At 38.0% G+C, this 16812-nt stretch overlaps 1 protein-coding gene across 1 annotated transcript; it reads left to right on the top strand.

Annotated features, from left to right (window-relative positions):
* The first annotated feature begins 1572 nt into the window (after positions 1-1572).
* On the top strand, positions 1573-11361 carry cryba1l2 (crystallin, beta A1, like 2). The gene is made up of 6 exons (XM_049481754.1): positions 1573-1705; positions 2907-2993; positions 3298-3416; positions 5550-5691; positions 7381-7523; positions 11207-11361. The coding sequence occupies exons 2-6, from the start codon at positions 2916-2918 to the stop codon at positions 11352-11354; spliced, it is 630 nt and encodes a 209-aa protein (XP_049337711.1). The 5' UTR covers positions 1573-1705; positions 2907-2915; the 3' UTR covers positions 11355-11361.
* The last annotated feature ends 5451 nt before the right edge of the window (positions 11362-16812 follow it).

Genomic DNA, 16812 nt, shown 5'->3' with positions numbered 1-16812 from the left:
AGGGGGAAAGAGAGACAGAGGGAGAGGAAGAAAGAAAGCCCTTAGGAAAGAAAGGATGTGTTGGATAGATTTCACTGTAAAGTATACATATTTTACATGTATTCTTTTGTAAAGATCAAAGCCTTTATTTATTTATTTATTTTTTTTTTCTATTTTCTCCCAATTTAACTATAGGCCAATTGTATAGGCCAACACAGCTACTACTCAGCTGTATATCCTAGTGATGCCACAACACCAGGAGGGTGCAGACTAGCACATGCCTCCTCTGATACATGTGAAGTCAGCCACCACCTCTTTTCTAACTGCTGCTGATGTAGCTTTGCTGAGTAGCATCACAGCGTGCTCGGAGGAAAGCGCGGCGACTCGGTTCCAATAATTTAGCTCACAGACGTCTTGTGCTGATCGACATCACCCTTTGGAGTGATGAGAGGAGAGAGCGCAATCTACCCACCCAGAGAGAGCAAGGCCAATTGTGCTCTCTCAGAGCTCTGGCAGCTGATGGCAAACCACATGGCCGGGATTCGAACCAGCAATCTCCCGATCATAGTGGCAGCACTTAAGACTGCTGGATCACTCAGTGCCCTTAAAGCCTATTTTTAAATGTTGATTTATTATTAATCACGTAATTATTGTTACTTTTGTTTTTTTTTATTGTAGTTTCGTTGCTGTTGTAATTTCTCTTGAGAGAATTGAAGGATATTAAAAGCGAAGGGAGGGGGTTAAAAGAGGGGGAAAAGAGTGAGAGAGAGAGAGACAGACAGACAACAGTCAGTAAGGGAGGTGGAAGAAAGAGATAGAGATAGAAAGAGGGAGAGAGAGAGCAGCAGAGTGAGGAGAGAGAGAGAGGAAGTGGAAAAGAGAGAGATAGAGATGGGAGGGGGGTTCTTCCCATACAGTACTACTCACACAAACTATCCCCTGCTACCTCCTCCCTCCCTCATCAACACACACACACACACAGCCATGGACAGTAGAGCCCCCTCCTCTCTGGGACAGGGGTTGCGGGTCAGATAAGGTGAGTGCCTCCATGGCAGACGTGATGTTACAAATTTGACCACAGTTGTTTATTAAAAATGAGCTTAACACAAACTCATTCAGGGAACTTTTTAACTGCATAACAGATCAAAGACCATCACTGAGTTCTTCTGAAGACATCTTCACTTCATCTTCTCCAGCATCCAGGTCCCAGAACAAGACACTGTCCTGGATTACACACAGCTTCAGCTGTCTGAAAGCCATATTGTTCACTGTACACAGCATGACAAATCCCTGTATTCTCCATGTATAGGCCAGGCTTTTGTGCACTATACGAAGGACAATGCTGACCTATACGAATATAACTGACCTTTCCCTATTGTGTGCCACCCATTCACCCAAACGGCGGTGGCGGTGGCGGTGGCGGCGGCGCACGCGCGCTGGCACAGCTCCACCAGCGGCTCCATCAAATCCAATCCGCTGACGGAGCACAATGCACGAGTACACTGGACACACAGAAAAGAGAGAGAATGACTTCTCAATTATACAGGCATTACCAAACACACACACACACTCACACATGTACACACACATGCCCATCTATAGGTTTCACGTTGGGGACGTGTGCCCAACTGTGCTTGTCGGTATAAAATAGCAGCGGCACATTATTATTAAACTTTTTGCAAAGGAGGATTGAGGTAGAACCCGTCGGAGCCTGAAGTGGATCCAGGTAAGAGATTCAGTTCTGATGTCAAGTTCTGAAGGTCTAAACTGCAGGAATGAACAGACACCAGATAAAACTTTTTAAACTCTTATTAGTCCTATACAGTAGAATAATAGTCTGTTGTAGTGTACTACATTGTTATATATATATATATATATATATATATATATATATATATATATATATATATATATATATATAGTATTGTTAATATACTGCAATGTTTCAATGCATTATTATTATTATTATTACTATTATTATTATAATTATTAACCATTGCTGTGTGTGTGATACAGTGTGTTTAAGAAGTCGTATTATAAAATTTTAACTAGCCCAGGACTTGAGACCCTTGAAAAATCCCCCCAAACAATGTTTTTATGAGTTGTTGAATTGCTTTTTAATGATTAGCTGATTTCATGAGTTGTTCATTATGAATTAAATGATAAATCACACAATAGGCAGAGGCCTAAAATTTCATGCATATTTGTGTTGTAAAGTATTTAATTTACAGTGTATATGTAGGTGTGTGTTGCACTGGTACGAGCAGATTGGACACAGCAGTGCTGATGGAGTTCTTAAACAAGTCAGTATCAGCAAGAATAGTCCACCAATCAGAAATATCCAGCCTTCTGTAAACAGCATCCTGTGGCCACCTAAGAAAGTTTGTGACCAACACAAACTGTGCAGCAAGTGATTCAGATCTACGGTCTCTAAATTTACATCGACAAGGTGGAGCAGTGTTTAAAACTTCCAGCAGCACACTGTGTCTGATCCAATCATACTAGAACAACCAACAGACACTAACACCACATACATCACCTCCATGCCTGTGTCACTGCAGTACTGAGAATAAGCCATCATCCAAATAATAGCTGCTCTGTGGTGGTCTATCCTGTGGGGTTCTGACCATGTTAAAGAACAGAGTGAAAGGAGGATAATAAAGTATAGAGAGAAACAGATACAGGACTACGGTCTGTAATTGTAGAACTACAAAGTGCTCCCATATGCTTAGTGCAGTTGATATGACAGACAATGAATGTGGAAACAAGGAGGTGGTCATAATACAATGACTGGACTGTGTATATAAGCAGAGTACAACCCTGCCCTGCTCCATATTGAACTAGATCTATTTGAAAATATCTAAAATATGTTTTAACAAAACTGTTTTCACTCCATATTGAGCTATATCCACATCTCTTTCTGACAGAATAAACACATGAGTAAAAGGTTTGTGAAGGCCAGCATGAATCAGCCATTGGTGGTATCAGGAGCGGGAACAGCACCTTTCTTCAAGGTAAACTCAAATGTTAACAGTACAGCTAAACAAACTTATTCACACACATATTCATTCTCTCAACCTCTTCACTCATTCAGCACTGTTAATGGAAATAGCTAGCTGTAAAATGTCATGTCTGTCCCATACAGACCTCTCTATGTTTAAAGGATACAGTAAAAACACTGGAAAATATAGAATAAAGGAGAAACTATGACATGACAAAAACAATGGGAACCAGCCAGCTGTCTGCAGACAGTAACTAGAGAGTGCCTGTATGTGTGTATATGTGTGTGTGTGTGTGTGTGTGTGTGTGTTTTTGTAGGTGACAGTGTTTGAGCAGGAGCACTTCCAGGGCAAGAGTCAGGAGCTGACCACAGAGTGCTGCAACATCCAGGACAGAAGCTTCCAACACATCGGCTCGCTCAGAGTGGAGAGCGGAGCGTGAGTCCTTCTGTCTTACTGTGTGTTTTAAAGAGTTAAATTTAGGGCTTGAGAAACTGAACACTGGTTTTGTGATTTGTTGCATTGCTTATTAAAGAATAGCTGATTTCATGACTTGTTTATTATGAATTAAATGATACATCACACAATATGCAGAAGCCTACTATTTAATGCATATGTGTGTTGTTGAATGTTTATTTTACAGTGTATACAGTATGTAGGTGTGTGTTGCACTGGTACATGTACAGTAGATCAGACACAGCAGTGCTTCTGGAATTCTTAAACAACACAGTATCAGCAAATCGCCCCCCAACTTTGTTTCCGGTTTGTGGACAACGCCCACATTCACATACATTGTAAGCGACTGCTTAAAGCAGCGGAAACATGAGCTGGGGTCTTAAAAGTTTCACAGGTTTGAAGGAACGGGCACCAGCACTTTTTTGGTGAAAAGAGGTAACAGATATGATAAGTTTTTGAAAACAGTAATAACAGATATCACAGGGCTCTCAAGTTTGTATGAAGGGCAGGGATGGTGTTGGTGAGGGGTGTCGGTGCTGCTGGGGAGGATCTTTGGTGGGATATGGTGATTGGGGTGGTGGGGGTTGGTTATGTATGGCTGCTGTTGTGACAAGCTCAGAGACTCTGGTCAAACTAATAGTTAACAAAATTAGCTGGAGACAATATTCCCCAACATCTGCTCGTATTATGTTTATAAAATTTAAAAGGAATACAAAATCAAATTTATAGTGATTTAATGACCTACTGTACTGTAGTCTAGTTACTGAATATGGCGCTCCTGCGTCGTCCAATATGTGTTGGTCTGCAGCGTCTTCTTTGGAAAGTTATTGGCGGGATCACATAATTTTTTACCCAGATACAACTCTATATAATTCTACTTTTTGATTGGCTGTTGGGTAGCTACATTTCTCAATTTATTTTCTGGTGTGTGGCAAGCTTCATCTGAACTCAGGAACTCGCAGGAACTCACATGCTGCTCCCCTTTATTCAGGTTTTAAAAATAGAAGCGCACCTTGGTGGGTGTCGTACTAGTAATTTTTGTGCGTGAGACATGCAAGGTGTGGCGTAGAGCGTTTAAACTACCTGAAATGAGTGTGTCTCACACCCAATTAGTGAGACATTGTGAAAGCCCTGTATCATATGGAAACATTGTTAGTTTCCATATGCAAGTTCAAATGTAAGTTTGAGTCTCTAGTGAAACTTAATAATCATTCCCATTGTGGCTTACATTTGCAACATTTAGCACAACACTGTTATCCAGAGCGACTTACATTTGAAGCATGTTACATGTGTAGGTGACTGTACTGTTGATAGTTTTGTTCAAGGACTTATATTATTCTTTTGGAGTAGTCTGATGTGCCTAGCGGTTTCTTGTCTGTTATAAGAAATACAGTGCCATAACACACTATGCTACACCAACACACATTAAGTTATGATAAGCAACAATTACATATTGAAAAATAGAGGCATATTTGCATCTAGCGAAACTGAGCATTATGTCCATCCCTCCAAGACCAATTCCATTTTTAATTTGTTATCAATGAAATTTACAAGACATTTAGTACATGTTGCTATTTTTGTAAGTAAAAGATATCTGATAAAATTAGATAAAACATTTACTTGCATAAGAAATCCAGCTAGACCACCAAAACAGCCCCTTCCAAAATATAGAACTTCATCTTTGAGAAAGAAGCGAAATTCAAGCTCCACTCTCGCTTTAGGGCAGATTTGTTTGTGCCCATCCCTAAACAGTAAGAACACGAGTCAACATTGTGAAGATGTAGTGCTGATCAAGAAGCTCCTACTGAAAAAAAGAAAGGAAATAAATCAACAAGAAAAAAGATCAAATATAAAGAACTTTCACAATTGGGCTGCTGGAACTGCTGGAGCTGCTGAAGCAGCAGGAAGCTGTTCTCCTGAAGCTGAAATATGACGTGTTCTCAGTGGCTGTTCTCAGTGTGAATGAAGCTCAGCACAACACAGCACCACACAATAAGTCATACGCAATAAGATCAAATCAGACTACAGCTGTTCTGCCTAAAAAACATTCAAATACCAAGTTCAGAAGACTAGAGAAAAATACTATCAATAACCACTCTTTCTGCCTCTCTCTAGCTGGGTGGGATATGAGCACCATGACTTTCAGGGGCAGCAGTTTATCCTGGAGAGAGGGGAGTACCCCCACTGGGACGCGTACAGCGGTAGTCTGGGATATCATGTGGAAAGGCTTATGTCACTGCGCCCCATCTACTGCGCTGTAAGTGTATATATGTGTGTGTGTGTGTCAAATCCAGTCAATCTTCATCCTCTAGTTGATGTATATTTATATTGCAGCTCGATGTAAAGAAACATTAAACATAAAATTTGGGTTTTTATTTGTAGGGGTTGAAAAGATTACTAACAAACTCTATTATTCTACAGTAATCAGTTTATGAAGTGAATTTAAAAGCACTTAATGCAACTTTTCTTCATACATCAATAACGTGAAGGTGTACAATAGCTTACATAATGGACTATTATGCCTTACCACATACTACATGTACTCTTCACCCTTCATGTGTTAACGTCCTGAGACCCGGACTTTGCTATTTAGCTATTTGGGATTAGTAGGACCTAAACTTTGTCCTATGTACAGGAAGTTGGGGACAGTTGTTTATTTGAACATTTAAAATGTACTATTGATATTTGGCTCTGAAAAAAACAGTTAGTCCAAAAACTACATTTTAGCTTTCTACAGCAAAGTAAATAAACTAATTTCAAACATACAATTTTATGAGAATTTTTACCTGACCCATGTTTCTGTCTGGACTGGGTAAAGCCAATGTCTTCATATGAGACCAAACGGTCAGCTCTTTAAAACATTTAGGTATCATGGTGCAGAGAAGCAGAAATATAATGTCCCAGGTGCCAAGCAGTCCAGCGGTCTAAAACACTGCAACTAAGATCGGTTGATCGCTGCTTCGAATCTTGGTCATGTACCTTGCCATTCGCTGCCAGAGTCCTGAGAGAGCACAATCAGCCTTGCTCTCTCTTGGTGGGAAGATGCCGCTCAGTTGGAAAAGAGGCAGAGGGCTGAGTTCACATGTGTCGGAGGAGGCATGGTCTAGTCTTCAACCTCCTTGTGTTGTGGCATACCCAATGTTGTGGAATATACAGCTGACTAGCAGCTGAATGGGTGGGGTCAATAAGGAAAATTGTAAAAATAATTAAATAAAAAAATTACAAGAAATATAATGTCCTCAAACAAAACAGCTCAGTGTAAAGTTATTCATGCAGAACTCTTTATAATTGATTCCTTTGTAAGATGAAGATATTCAGAACCAAAACGCCACAATCTGCAAAATCCATGAATATAGTCATTACACCATTTGGCAAAATGAACAGTGTTAAGAGTTAAACGTTGTCCCGAAAAATATGGATTTTCCTTCTCACCCTGATTGGCTGAGAAAGAATGCAAATGAATGTTGCAAGCCTTAGGAAACATATACTGGCATGCCAAAAGTCAACATGATTTTTGACATGTCCCACAGAAGCTAAGGAAAACTGCACTGACCTGTGATATATTTGTGTGGGACTTGTGTAAGAGACAGTTGTCTGTTTGCACAAACATGTTCATTGTGGGATTTGTATTGACTGCTGTGGAGTAAATTACACTCTGTGTGGAGAGCCCAGAAGCAAAAAAATATTCTTGCACAATGTTGCTTTTCATTTATATACATCTTTAAAAGAATTCACCTTTGAAAATGTAACATTATGTGACAAATTGTCCATCTTTAACCTATTCCTAACAATACTAGAAATTCATTAAATTCATGGTCTTTTATCATTACATGGCCTTCTTGTGTCCTCACTGAGAGAAGCTGAGATTAGAAGCAAGATAAGATGGAGAGGAACAAAGAAAGAAAATAAATTAAATGTACTCTCTCACTCTTCTCTCCATCTTCAGGCTCATGAGACCAGCCGCATGATGATCTTTGAGAATGAGAACTTTATGGACCGCAGTGTGGAGGTGTGTGATGACTACCCATCTCTGCAGGCCATGGGTTGGTGTGGAACTCAAGTGGGCTCCATGCACGTGCAGTGCGGAGCGTAAGTCACATGCACACACACACACACACACACACACACACACTACTGTTCATGCACTGTTGTTCATTATGTGTAAAAGACACAGGAGGGCACTGATCACCTTGGCTCAACTAATTAAACTAGTTTTAGCAGTTTTCATCTTCTCCTAACCCCACAGCTAAATTATAATAAGCAGCAGCAAATGTTTACAGATATTTCTCAAGATTTTCCAGTAGACACTCAACGAGCAATTTATTAGAAACACTATACTAATACTGAGCATGTTCTCTCACTTCATAATGCCATGGATTCTACAATATGTCACACAATTCCTGATAAACCTCCTAATCTAGCTCTCCCAAAGAAGTTATATTAGATTTGAATCAGAGATGGGCAAGGCTACTGAAACACAGTATAGTCATTATCATGTTCATGAAACCAGTTTGGAGGACTTTTGCTTTGTGACATGGTACATCATCATGCTGCTGGATGTAACTGTTAAAATATATGGTAATTTGTGGTCATGAAGAGATGCACACGGTCAGCAACAATACTTAAACAGGCAATAGCATTGATTGCAATGACTGATTAGTATCCCAGGTACTAGTGGTGTAATGGTATGTGTATTCTTTATGGTTCGGGGGTCACGGTTCGGTTCGCATAAACGCACGCAGAATACACGGTACGTGCGCGCCCTATCTTGCGCTCTGTCTCTCTTGCCCCCTATTTCTTTTTGCCTTCAGTAAAATGCTTAGGGAAAATGCATAGTTTAATCAGTAAAGTAATGCTGTTGTTTTTGTTTTTTTAATAAAGTGGCACAATCAAGCTCATTGTTCGTTTGTTCCAACAAGATTTAAAAAATGGAACCTGGTTTCAAGCATTTAATAAAAGAGCTCGAGCGCCGTTACAACATTCCATCCCAAAAGCAAACCACTGTTATAATAAAGTTTTATTGTTATTATGAAGTTAATAAAGGTGTGACTATACAGAATGCCCAGCCCCTTTATTTTTTCCACCGACCGTACAGAAAACGTACCAAACCGTAGGGTTTATACCGAGGTGTAAACTGAACCATGAATTTTCTGTACTGTTACACCCCTACCAGGTACATATCATTACACCACATCCACCAGCTTAAACTGTTTTCACAGAGAAGTTGGGTCTATGGATTAATACTGTTGGCACCATTTTCCAACTCTACCATCTGTGTGCCATAGCTAAAAGATGAGATCTTCTGCTATAGTGTTTTCCAGCTGCTTCAAGATTTGCTTTGCATTCTCACTCCAACTGAAGTGGTTATCAGAGTTACTGTAGTCTTTCTGTCAGCTCCAAACAGTCTGGCTAATTTTTGTTGAAATCTTTTACTAACATGGTGTTACCATGTGCAGAACTGATGCTCTTTGGATAAAATATGTAATTTGTTGTACTGATGCTGCTTAATACCTGTTTGTGGTCAGAATTACACACTATTCTCACTAATCGTGTGTATTTTGATATCACCAATGGGGTAACTTTTAACACTTACAGTTTTAGTTTAACTCTTCAGTGTTGTTGCTGTTGTTTGTATCATGTGTCTCCCTATATATTTAAAGAAAACAAACTACCTGTGTTTGTTTTCTTCTTCTCTGCATCTTCCCACCTGAGGTCTACAGCACTATATAATTTACAGTTTGTTAATCATATTCATGTTTCTATCACACACCACACCTATACTGACATACCAGCACGTATCATGGTGTTGCTGACACTGACAGATGACACCTTTGCACATTTAGCACAGCTCTGGTAAATAGATAAATATGGCCTGGTGGAGAAGATGAAATCATCAATACACTGTAAACTGTCAGAGTGGTGAGCCAGGCATTGAAAAGAACATATGCATTCATTTATATAATGGAAAGTTCTGTTTATGTATTTTACCCAATTACTTAAAGTTTGAGCTGTTAAAAATCTCAAGGTCTAATGAGCATTACTGTAAAAGCTCACTCCCACACCATTTCATACAAATTCCCTTTCTATCGGCTTGTTGTCTTATTTGCAAGATTATAACTCTTAAAGTGCCAAATAATGCACGAATTGAGTGTTTTTAATTGGTCCTTGATGTAGATATAGTAGTTTTGTGAAATGTATGGAAGGGATTGTGGGAACTGTGGGGATTCTGGGCAAATGCCAATATCCTAGACACCTCAGTATAACATTAGAAACAAAGGAAACATTTATTTGCATCACATTTTAGCTTTTTAACTGTATGCAAACAATAAAATGAAAGGCGTCTACTGAGAAATTTAGTTTCAAATGTAATGGTTACTGTTGGCCAATTGTAATAGTGTGGCCAGCGTTTCTAGTTAGTTTTTTTCCAGCATACAATAAATACATCAGCAAGTATCGAATCTACAAATCGGGTTAATGCCGCTGTTTCTAAATAAAAAATATATATATACAACATAAAACATTTATCAGCCTTTTATATTATCCTGCATCCTAAAAAAATGTTTACAACCATAGTTTTCATGACACTGTAATAATAACCTCACTATGAATATTGCCAAATTGTTTTGCTGATACTACATTCTCTTCTCTTCTAGTAGTCCAGTTTGTTTTTGAGGGAGTGGACAAAATATGCTAAAAGCTAAAGACATCTAGCATTAGCAATTAGGGGATTTTTCACACTAAACTTTTTCAAATACATAAGTCCACACAAGTGTAAATTCTGAACTTTTATGGGGAAGCAGGTTTTTAAACAGAAATGTTTTTATACAGTATAAAAATATATATATACAGATTATACAGAATTGTTATATATGCAATTTTATACTTCCCTTTTCTGTGCACATTTAAGCAAAGTAGTAGGACCCAGGTTTTTTTGTTTATTGTTTTTCATTGTTTTCCTTTAATCACACACTGCAAGAAGAGAACTTTTAGAGTCATAGTATTTCAGCCGGTGATGCACATAAACCATGAAGTGCTGGTGCTTGGCTGGAAGACAGCTTTTACACTTGACCAAAAGTACAAAACCACAGACCAAATGCTCCTAATCTTGAAAAAAAAAAAACCTTTAATATAGAATGAATCCCCATTTGCTCACCTAGATTTCGCTTAGTTGCGAGCCGAGATTGTGCTCCCTAGACATCCCAAGTTGCAAAAAATCATTTTAGGGAGATTTTAATCCCCAGTCCAAAAAAAATAAGAAAAAAAGAAACCTTGCACACACAAGACACACTACCTGTTATATATATAAAAAATATTAACTCCCCTCAACATGCCTGTTGCATTTAGTCTCCCGTAGGTAATACTGGGAAAAAACAAGGCCTGGTTCACTTATCAACCAGTATTCTCATGAATAGCAGAATCTGGAGGGGAGGTGCAGCGTTTAGCAACCATAACAACACAATATTCTCCTATAATCACTGTTGTGTTTTACACTTTCACCAGCTTTGATCTGGGTTTTTTCAAGGGTTTATGTACGTTCTAGAGGCAAGACTGTTATGTAACAGATTTGGTGTTTTCAAATCGTATTATTTTACAGCATTCCAGCATTTGGTTGTGGCACATTTTCTTTTGAATGATGAGACAGCATTTGAGGCTCACAATATTTAATTTCTGTGTACTTTACTCTCATTCCTTAAATTTTAAATGCCAAACCCCTATAGCCACCATCTCTCTGGCCTTTATTATCTCCCTAAGCTTCTCATTTCTCTCTGCAGCTTCGTGTGTTATGAGTTTCCTGGATACCGTGGGCAGCAATACATCATGGAGTGTGAGCGGAACAGTGGTGATTACCCTCACTGGAAGACCTGGGGTTCACACAGCCAGACGCCCCAAATCCAGTCCATCCGCAGAGTCCAGCACTGAGAGAGAGAGAGGAATGTGTTAGACTGGATTAGAACAATGGGGTATTCATTACTGTTTAAAAGTTTGAAATCATTTTACATTACTAATTTTTCTACATTAATAAATATTTAAATTACATTAAAAATCCAAAAATATTTGTGCTTGTTTTATTCAGAATTTCATAAAAATATTCTTAAAATATGAAAAACTATTTTAAATATATTAAGTAATGTTCAGTACTCTGTAAAGTAAAGAATAATTAGGCATAATTACCTAATAAATAAATACTGTAATTGTCTACAGTACATAATATGTAACATACAAAACGTTAGCATCAAACTGTGGTCTATGATATTAATTGCTTTATACCTTCAGCCCTGATGCTACATTTTCATTTCACTCATTTTAGAGTCACCTACAGCACCGTTTATACATTCACATACATACAGCTCTGGAAAAAAATAAGAGACCACTTAAAAATGACGAGGTTCTTAGATTTTACCAACTTGATGATCACAAGCCATCAAACCAAGCTGACCTGCTTAGTTTTTTTTTTCACCAGGAGTGGCATAAAGTTGTCCAAAAGCAGTGTGTAAGACTGGTGGAGGAGAACATGCCAAGACGCATGAAAACTGTGATTAAAAACCAGGGTTATTCCACCAAATATTGATTTTTGAACTCTTGAAACTTTATGAATATATTTAGCCTATGAAAGTATACAGATTACTACCGTATTTTTCGGACTATAAGGCGCACCGTATTATAAGACACACTATCAAAGAACGCCTATTTTCTGCTATTTTTCCATACATAGGGCGCATCGCATTATAAGGCGCGTTAAGTGACACTAGAAAGGGTGCCTATATCAAAGTGAACAGGGGTGGCGCCATGTTTCCCTTCCCCCACCGGGGGTGGTCGCTTGCCGGTGGAGCGTCTCCGTATACAAATCTAGCTCTCTCAAAGTCAAACGAGTGCTGGATATTAATCTACACAGATTCCTCTCCTGAAAACTGTTTATTTGGGTGAGTAACGTGCTTCAGTTTATTTACAGTAAGCTTAGATTTCCAGATGTCCACTAAGGCTTGCTGCACCAGCGTTAGCATAGCTATCCGCTAGCACGCTAGCTAGTCACCTAAACTAGTAAAGTTAACCCAAACTTAAACGACAGCGTTACACTGAGTAATCCTGCGTGTTCTGGTAAGACAGTGAGATATTAGCTAGCGATTCGTCCCCCGTAGCTTGTTTTAACACGGTAAACAAGCAGATTACAGGCTGATAAAACTCACCTCTGAGAGAGTTAGCGCTTAGCATCTAGCTAATGCTAGCCAGGCAAAGCAGCACAGACTTACAGGCCGATAACTCACCTCTGAACGGTGAACGCTTAGCGATTAGCATCTAACTCTAATAATACTGCTCCAGCAGTATTAAAAGTGCTAAATTTAGAAAATACTGATCTCTGAACAGTGAAAAAGCTAGCTAGCTAAGCGGTTAGCATCTAGCTAATGCTATTGCTGCTCCAGCCTCGGAGCGGCACGGCTCTGCACGGAGTGTGTGTTTACTGCTCCTTACACCTGACGGGTAAAATTTAGATAATACTGATCTCTGAACAGTGAATAAGCTAGCTAATGCTATTTGCTGCTCCAGCCTCGGAGCTGCACGGCTCTGGACTCTGTATAGCACTGAAACTCTGTATAACGCTGCACGGAGTGTGTGTTTACTGCTCCTTACAACCTGACGAGTAAAATTTAGATAATACTGATCTCAGTGAATAAGCTAGCTAGCTTAGCGGTTAGCATCTAGCTAATGCTATTGCTGCTCAGCCTCGGAGCTGCACGGCTCTGGACTCTGTATAGCACTGAAACTCTCTATAACGCTGCACGGAGTGTGTGTTTACTGCTCCTTACAACCTGACGAGTAAAATCCATACAAAAGGCGCACCGTATTATAAGACGCACTGTCAATTTTTGTGAAAATTAAAAGTTTTTAAGTGCGCCTTATAGTCCGAAAAATACGGTACATTATATACTGTTTTCTACTGCTATTTTTTTATATTGTTTTCAACAGTATAAACATTTCTTATCATTTTTATAACTGATCTCAGCTTTTGAACAGATGTATATGCACTGTTTACTACACCTATATTTTCAGCAAAAAAAATAAAATAAAACAGCTTTTCTACACCTTCCCCATCATAATTAAGCTGAGAGACTTAATTTAAATGATTTTATCTTTACATGATTGGTATACCAACACTACAGTTTTCTGCTGTAAACATGGTTTATATTGTTTTCAACAATACATATATATATATATATTTTTCTTTTTTATAATTAATTTCAGTTTGTATCATCCATTCACAGATGTGTATTCACTGTTAACTACACCTGTATTTTCAGCAGCTCTAAAAACAGCCTGTCTGCATCAGTAATATCATAATTAAGCTGTGAAACTTCATACCTCATAAATGTGAGTTGATTCTCACAGTCAGCCCAAGACAATGAGAAGATGATGCACAAAATGCTCTATACATTGCTCAGTATATTTTTACTATTTACTGTTATTTAGTGGTACCATAGAAGATCCACTTTTGGTTCCATAAATACCGGTAGATATATACTTTAAATGTTAACCTCTTAAAATCTGAGGAACCACCAGTGGCTCCTGATTTTTTTCCTCACTGTTATAACCAAGGAGATTATTCACAGATTAATAATCTTTAGGTTGTTATAAAAGCCCCGTAGCATAGGGTCTTAAAGACCTAATGGTTCCTCACATTCACATGCTATTTCATACAACATGGTTCTTTATGGGGCCAAAAGTGGTTCTTCTATGGTGTTGCTCAAGAAAACCTCAGCACTGTAATTTTAAGGATCTACAAACACAAAAATAGGTTATAATAGGCTAATATATTTACTCACCATTTTTAGACCAGTAAAAAGACACTGATAAATTATATTGTTTATATTAAAAAAAGTAAATCCAAAACAGCAACTTTCAACAAGATAAAACCTTCAAAACTTTCAGTAGATGTGAATGTAAAAAGAGTTTATTTCATATGATTTTTGAAAATTTCTATTGGTCCATTCATCAAGAGATTTTATCACAGTTTAGGGGACAGTTTGTGTGGTCAAATTATGTAGTTAACTAAAAATAAACACTAAATGAATAGTAAAAAAAAACTACAGGGGTTGTACAATGAAACTGAAACACCTGGTTTTAGACCACAATAATTTATTGTCCCGACGGAGAGTTCTGGTGAAAACAGGAGAGTTGAGGTGCACATTGAATTCTGCCGTAATTTGGGCAGCCGTGGTTTTATGTTTTTTGGATACAATCCGGGTTAGCACCCGAACATCCCTTTCAGACAGCTTCCCCTTGCATCCACAGTTAATCCTGTTGGATGTGGTTTGTCCTTCTTGGTGGTATGCTGACATTACCCTGGATACCGTGGCTCTTGATGCACTTGCTGTCTTGGTCACAGGTGTGCCAGCAAGACACGCACCAACAATTTGTCCTCTTTTGAACTCTGGTATGTCACCCATAATTTTGCATTGCAATATTTTAGGCAAAACTGTGCTCTTACCCTGCTAATTGAACCTTCACACTCTGCTCTTACTGGTGCAATGTGCAATTAATGAAGATTGGCCACCAGGCTGCTCCAATTTAGCCATGAAACCTCCCACACTAAAATGACATGTGTTCCAATTTCATTGTTCAACCCCTGCATTCTTAATCTAGAAAATATTCCTATTGGCTCCCCCGTCTTTCACTTTGTTGCGAGTCCAGATTAAGCTATTCCCTTCTGCGAACTCAGGACAACCCTGTGGAAAAGGCCTGGTTCACTTATCAACCTGATTATCAGTTGATAATTCTTTGATTTCTTGGTTTCATAGAACTGCTAACTCTGCTTTATGCAAAACAAAGACATTTTTCTTGGTTTGATTTCCCCATTTATTCCAAAATGATACAGTAATAACACTTGATACTTATATAACTAATACTACAGAATAGATTGGCATTCTAAAATGATAAAGTCTAGTCTTAATAGTATAGAATGTGTTCTTCAAGCAGTTCCTGATCTTACTTGATAACTCTGATTTCTTGGTTTTATGGGACTGCTGTATCTGTTTTAAGCACAAGCAAAGACATTTCTCATAGGTTTAAAAACTCATTACTCCAAAATGCTACCTTAATATCATTAACATCATATGTTAATATCATTAATAGTATGGAATACATACTTCAAAGATTTCATGGTGTCATTTGATAACAGTTTTGGCCAAGAATCTTATGGTGTCATTTGATAAACCATTGTCTTGTTTTTTAAGACTTTAAAATCTTTTTTATGCAAAACCAAATAGACAGTTTGGAATTATGCCAATTTTATACAAATTTTGGAATTATATCCAAAAATATACAGAAATATCACTTCATAAAGATATCTCTAAGTCTATAAAACATGTTTCCTAAGGATTTTATGGTTTTATTTGATAACTATATCATTTGCTTGTTTTATTGATTTCCAAACATTACCAGAATTTGAGTTTCTGGTGTGTATTTGATGATAAGACCCCAGCTTTGCTGTGCTACTATAAAGCACGGTTTGTAGAAAGGTCAAACTGTAGTAATTAGCTTCCACACAGCTTTCCTGCATTTATTAAGCATTTATCTTACACTGGTGTTTCAAGGTCTTTCTAAAATGAATATGATATTGGTGCAGTTCACACACAACAGAGCAAAAAAAAAATAAAGTTATCATTTCCAGACCTTTATATTTATATTATATTACTTTAACGGTTATACAAAACCCCTGTTCACAATAATCAGGTTTCATGTTTACCTGCTGGAGAGCAGAAGGCTGAAATTAAAGAGCTTCCGGCCGTGTTCTACATCTGATTGCGTTCAGCTGCTCAGCTCTACTGTGATTGGCTGGGAAGTCCGTGGGCGTGGCTATACCGCCAATACCTGTCAGACTTTGTTGAGGGAATAAAAGTCTCTTGTGCACAAAGAAGTGAGAAGGATTCACATTCAATACAAAATAAATAATGTATTTACTTTATTTTTTTTATGTTTTGTTATATAGAACATACTATTCGAGAGCTGTTGTCCCTCAGAATAGACTATGAACCAGCCAATGAACAAGTTTATAAACCACTGACACAGTAACTAGGTCCCACCCACTGCACTGGAAAAACAGTAGTAGTAGTGGTAATAATCTTGTTTTATTTGAAATGTCAATTTAAATAATACAATATTACACACATGCTTCCAATGCAATGGAAATTAAAAAAAGCTATTAAATATTTTAGTTAAAGGGATTTATTTGCTATATAGATTTTATAATATAATGTCAGCGTCTTCATTTGTGTGCATTAGAGACAGAAAACAGCATTCTTATTTTTTTCTCACCACTGGAGATACTTCAGGTCTGAAAGGATGAAAATACTTCTGTAAAAGTATTAACTCAAACTGTTTACTT

The sequence above is a fragment of the Astyanax mexicanus genome, chromosome 7 (genome assembly GCF_023375975.1).
Source record: "Astyanax mexicanus isolate ESR-SI-001 chromosome 7, AstMex3_surface, whole genome shotgun sequence".
NCBI lineage: Eukaryota > Metazoa > Chordata > Actinopteri > Characiformes > Acestrorhamphidae > Astyanax > Astyanax mexicanus.
The sequence above is the reverse complement of the archived record's forward strand: the minus strand, read 5'-3'. Positions and strand labels throughout refer to the sequence as shown.

Bases quoted from the DNA above. Each gene is read 5' to 3' on its own strand.
- cryba1l2 (XM_049481754.1), top strand. From the start codon at position 2,916: ATGAGTAAAAGGTTTGTGAAGGCCAGCATGAATCAGCCATTGGTGGTA. The intron at 3,417-5,549 runs GTGAGTCCTTCT...GCCTCTCTCTAG, and splicing joins CTCAGAGTGGAGAGCGGAGC to CTGGGTGGGATATGAGCACC. The intron at 7,524-11,206 runs GTAAGTCACATG...TTCTCTCTGCAG, and splicing joins ATGCACGTGCAGTGCGGAGC to CTTCGTGTGTTATGAGTTTC.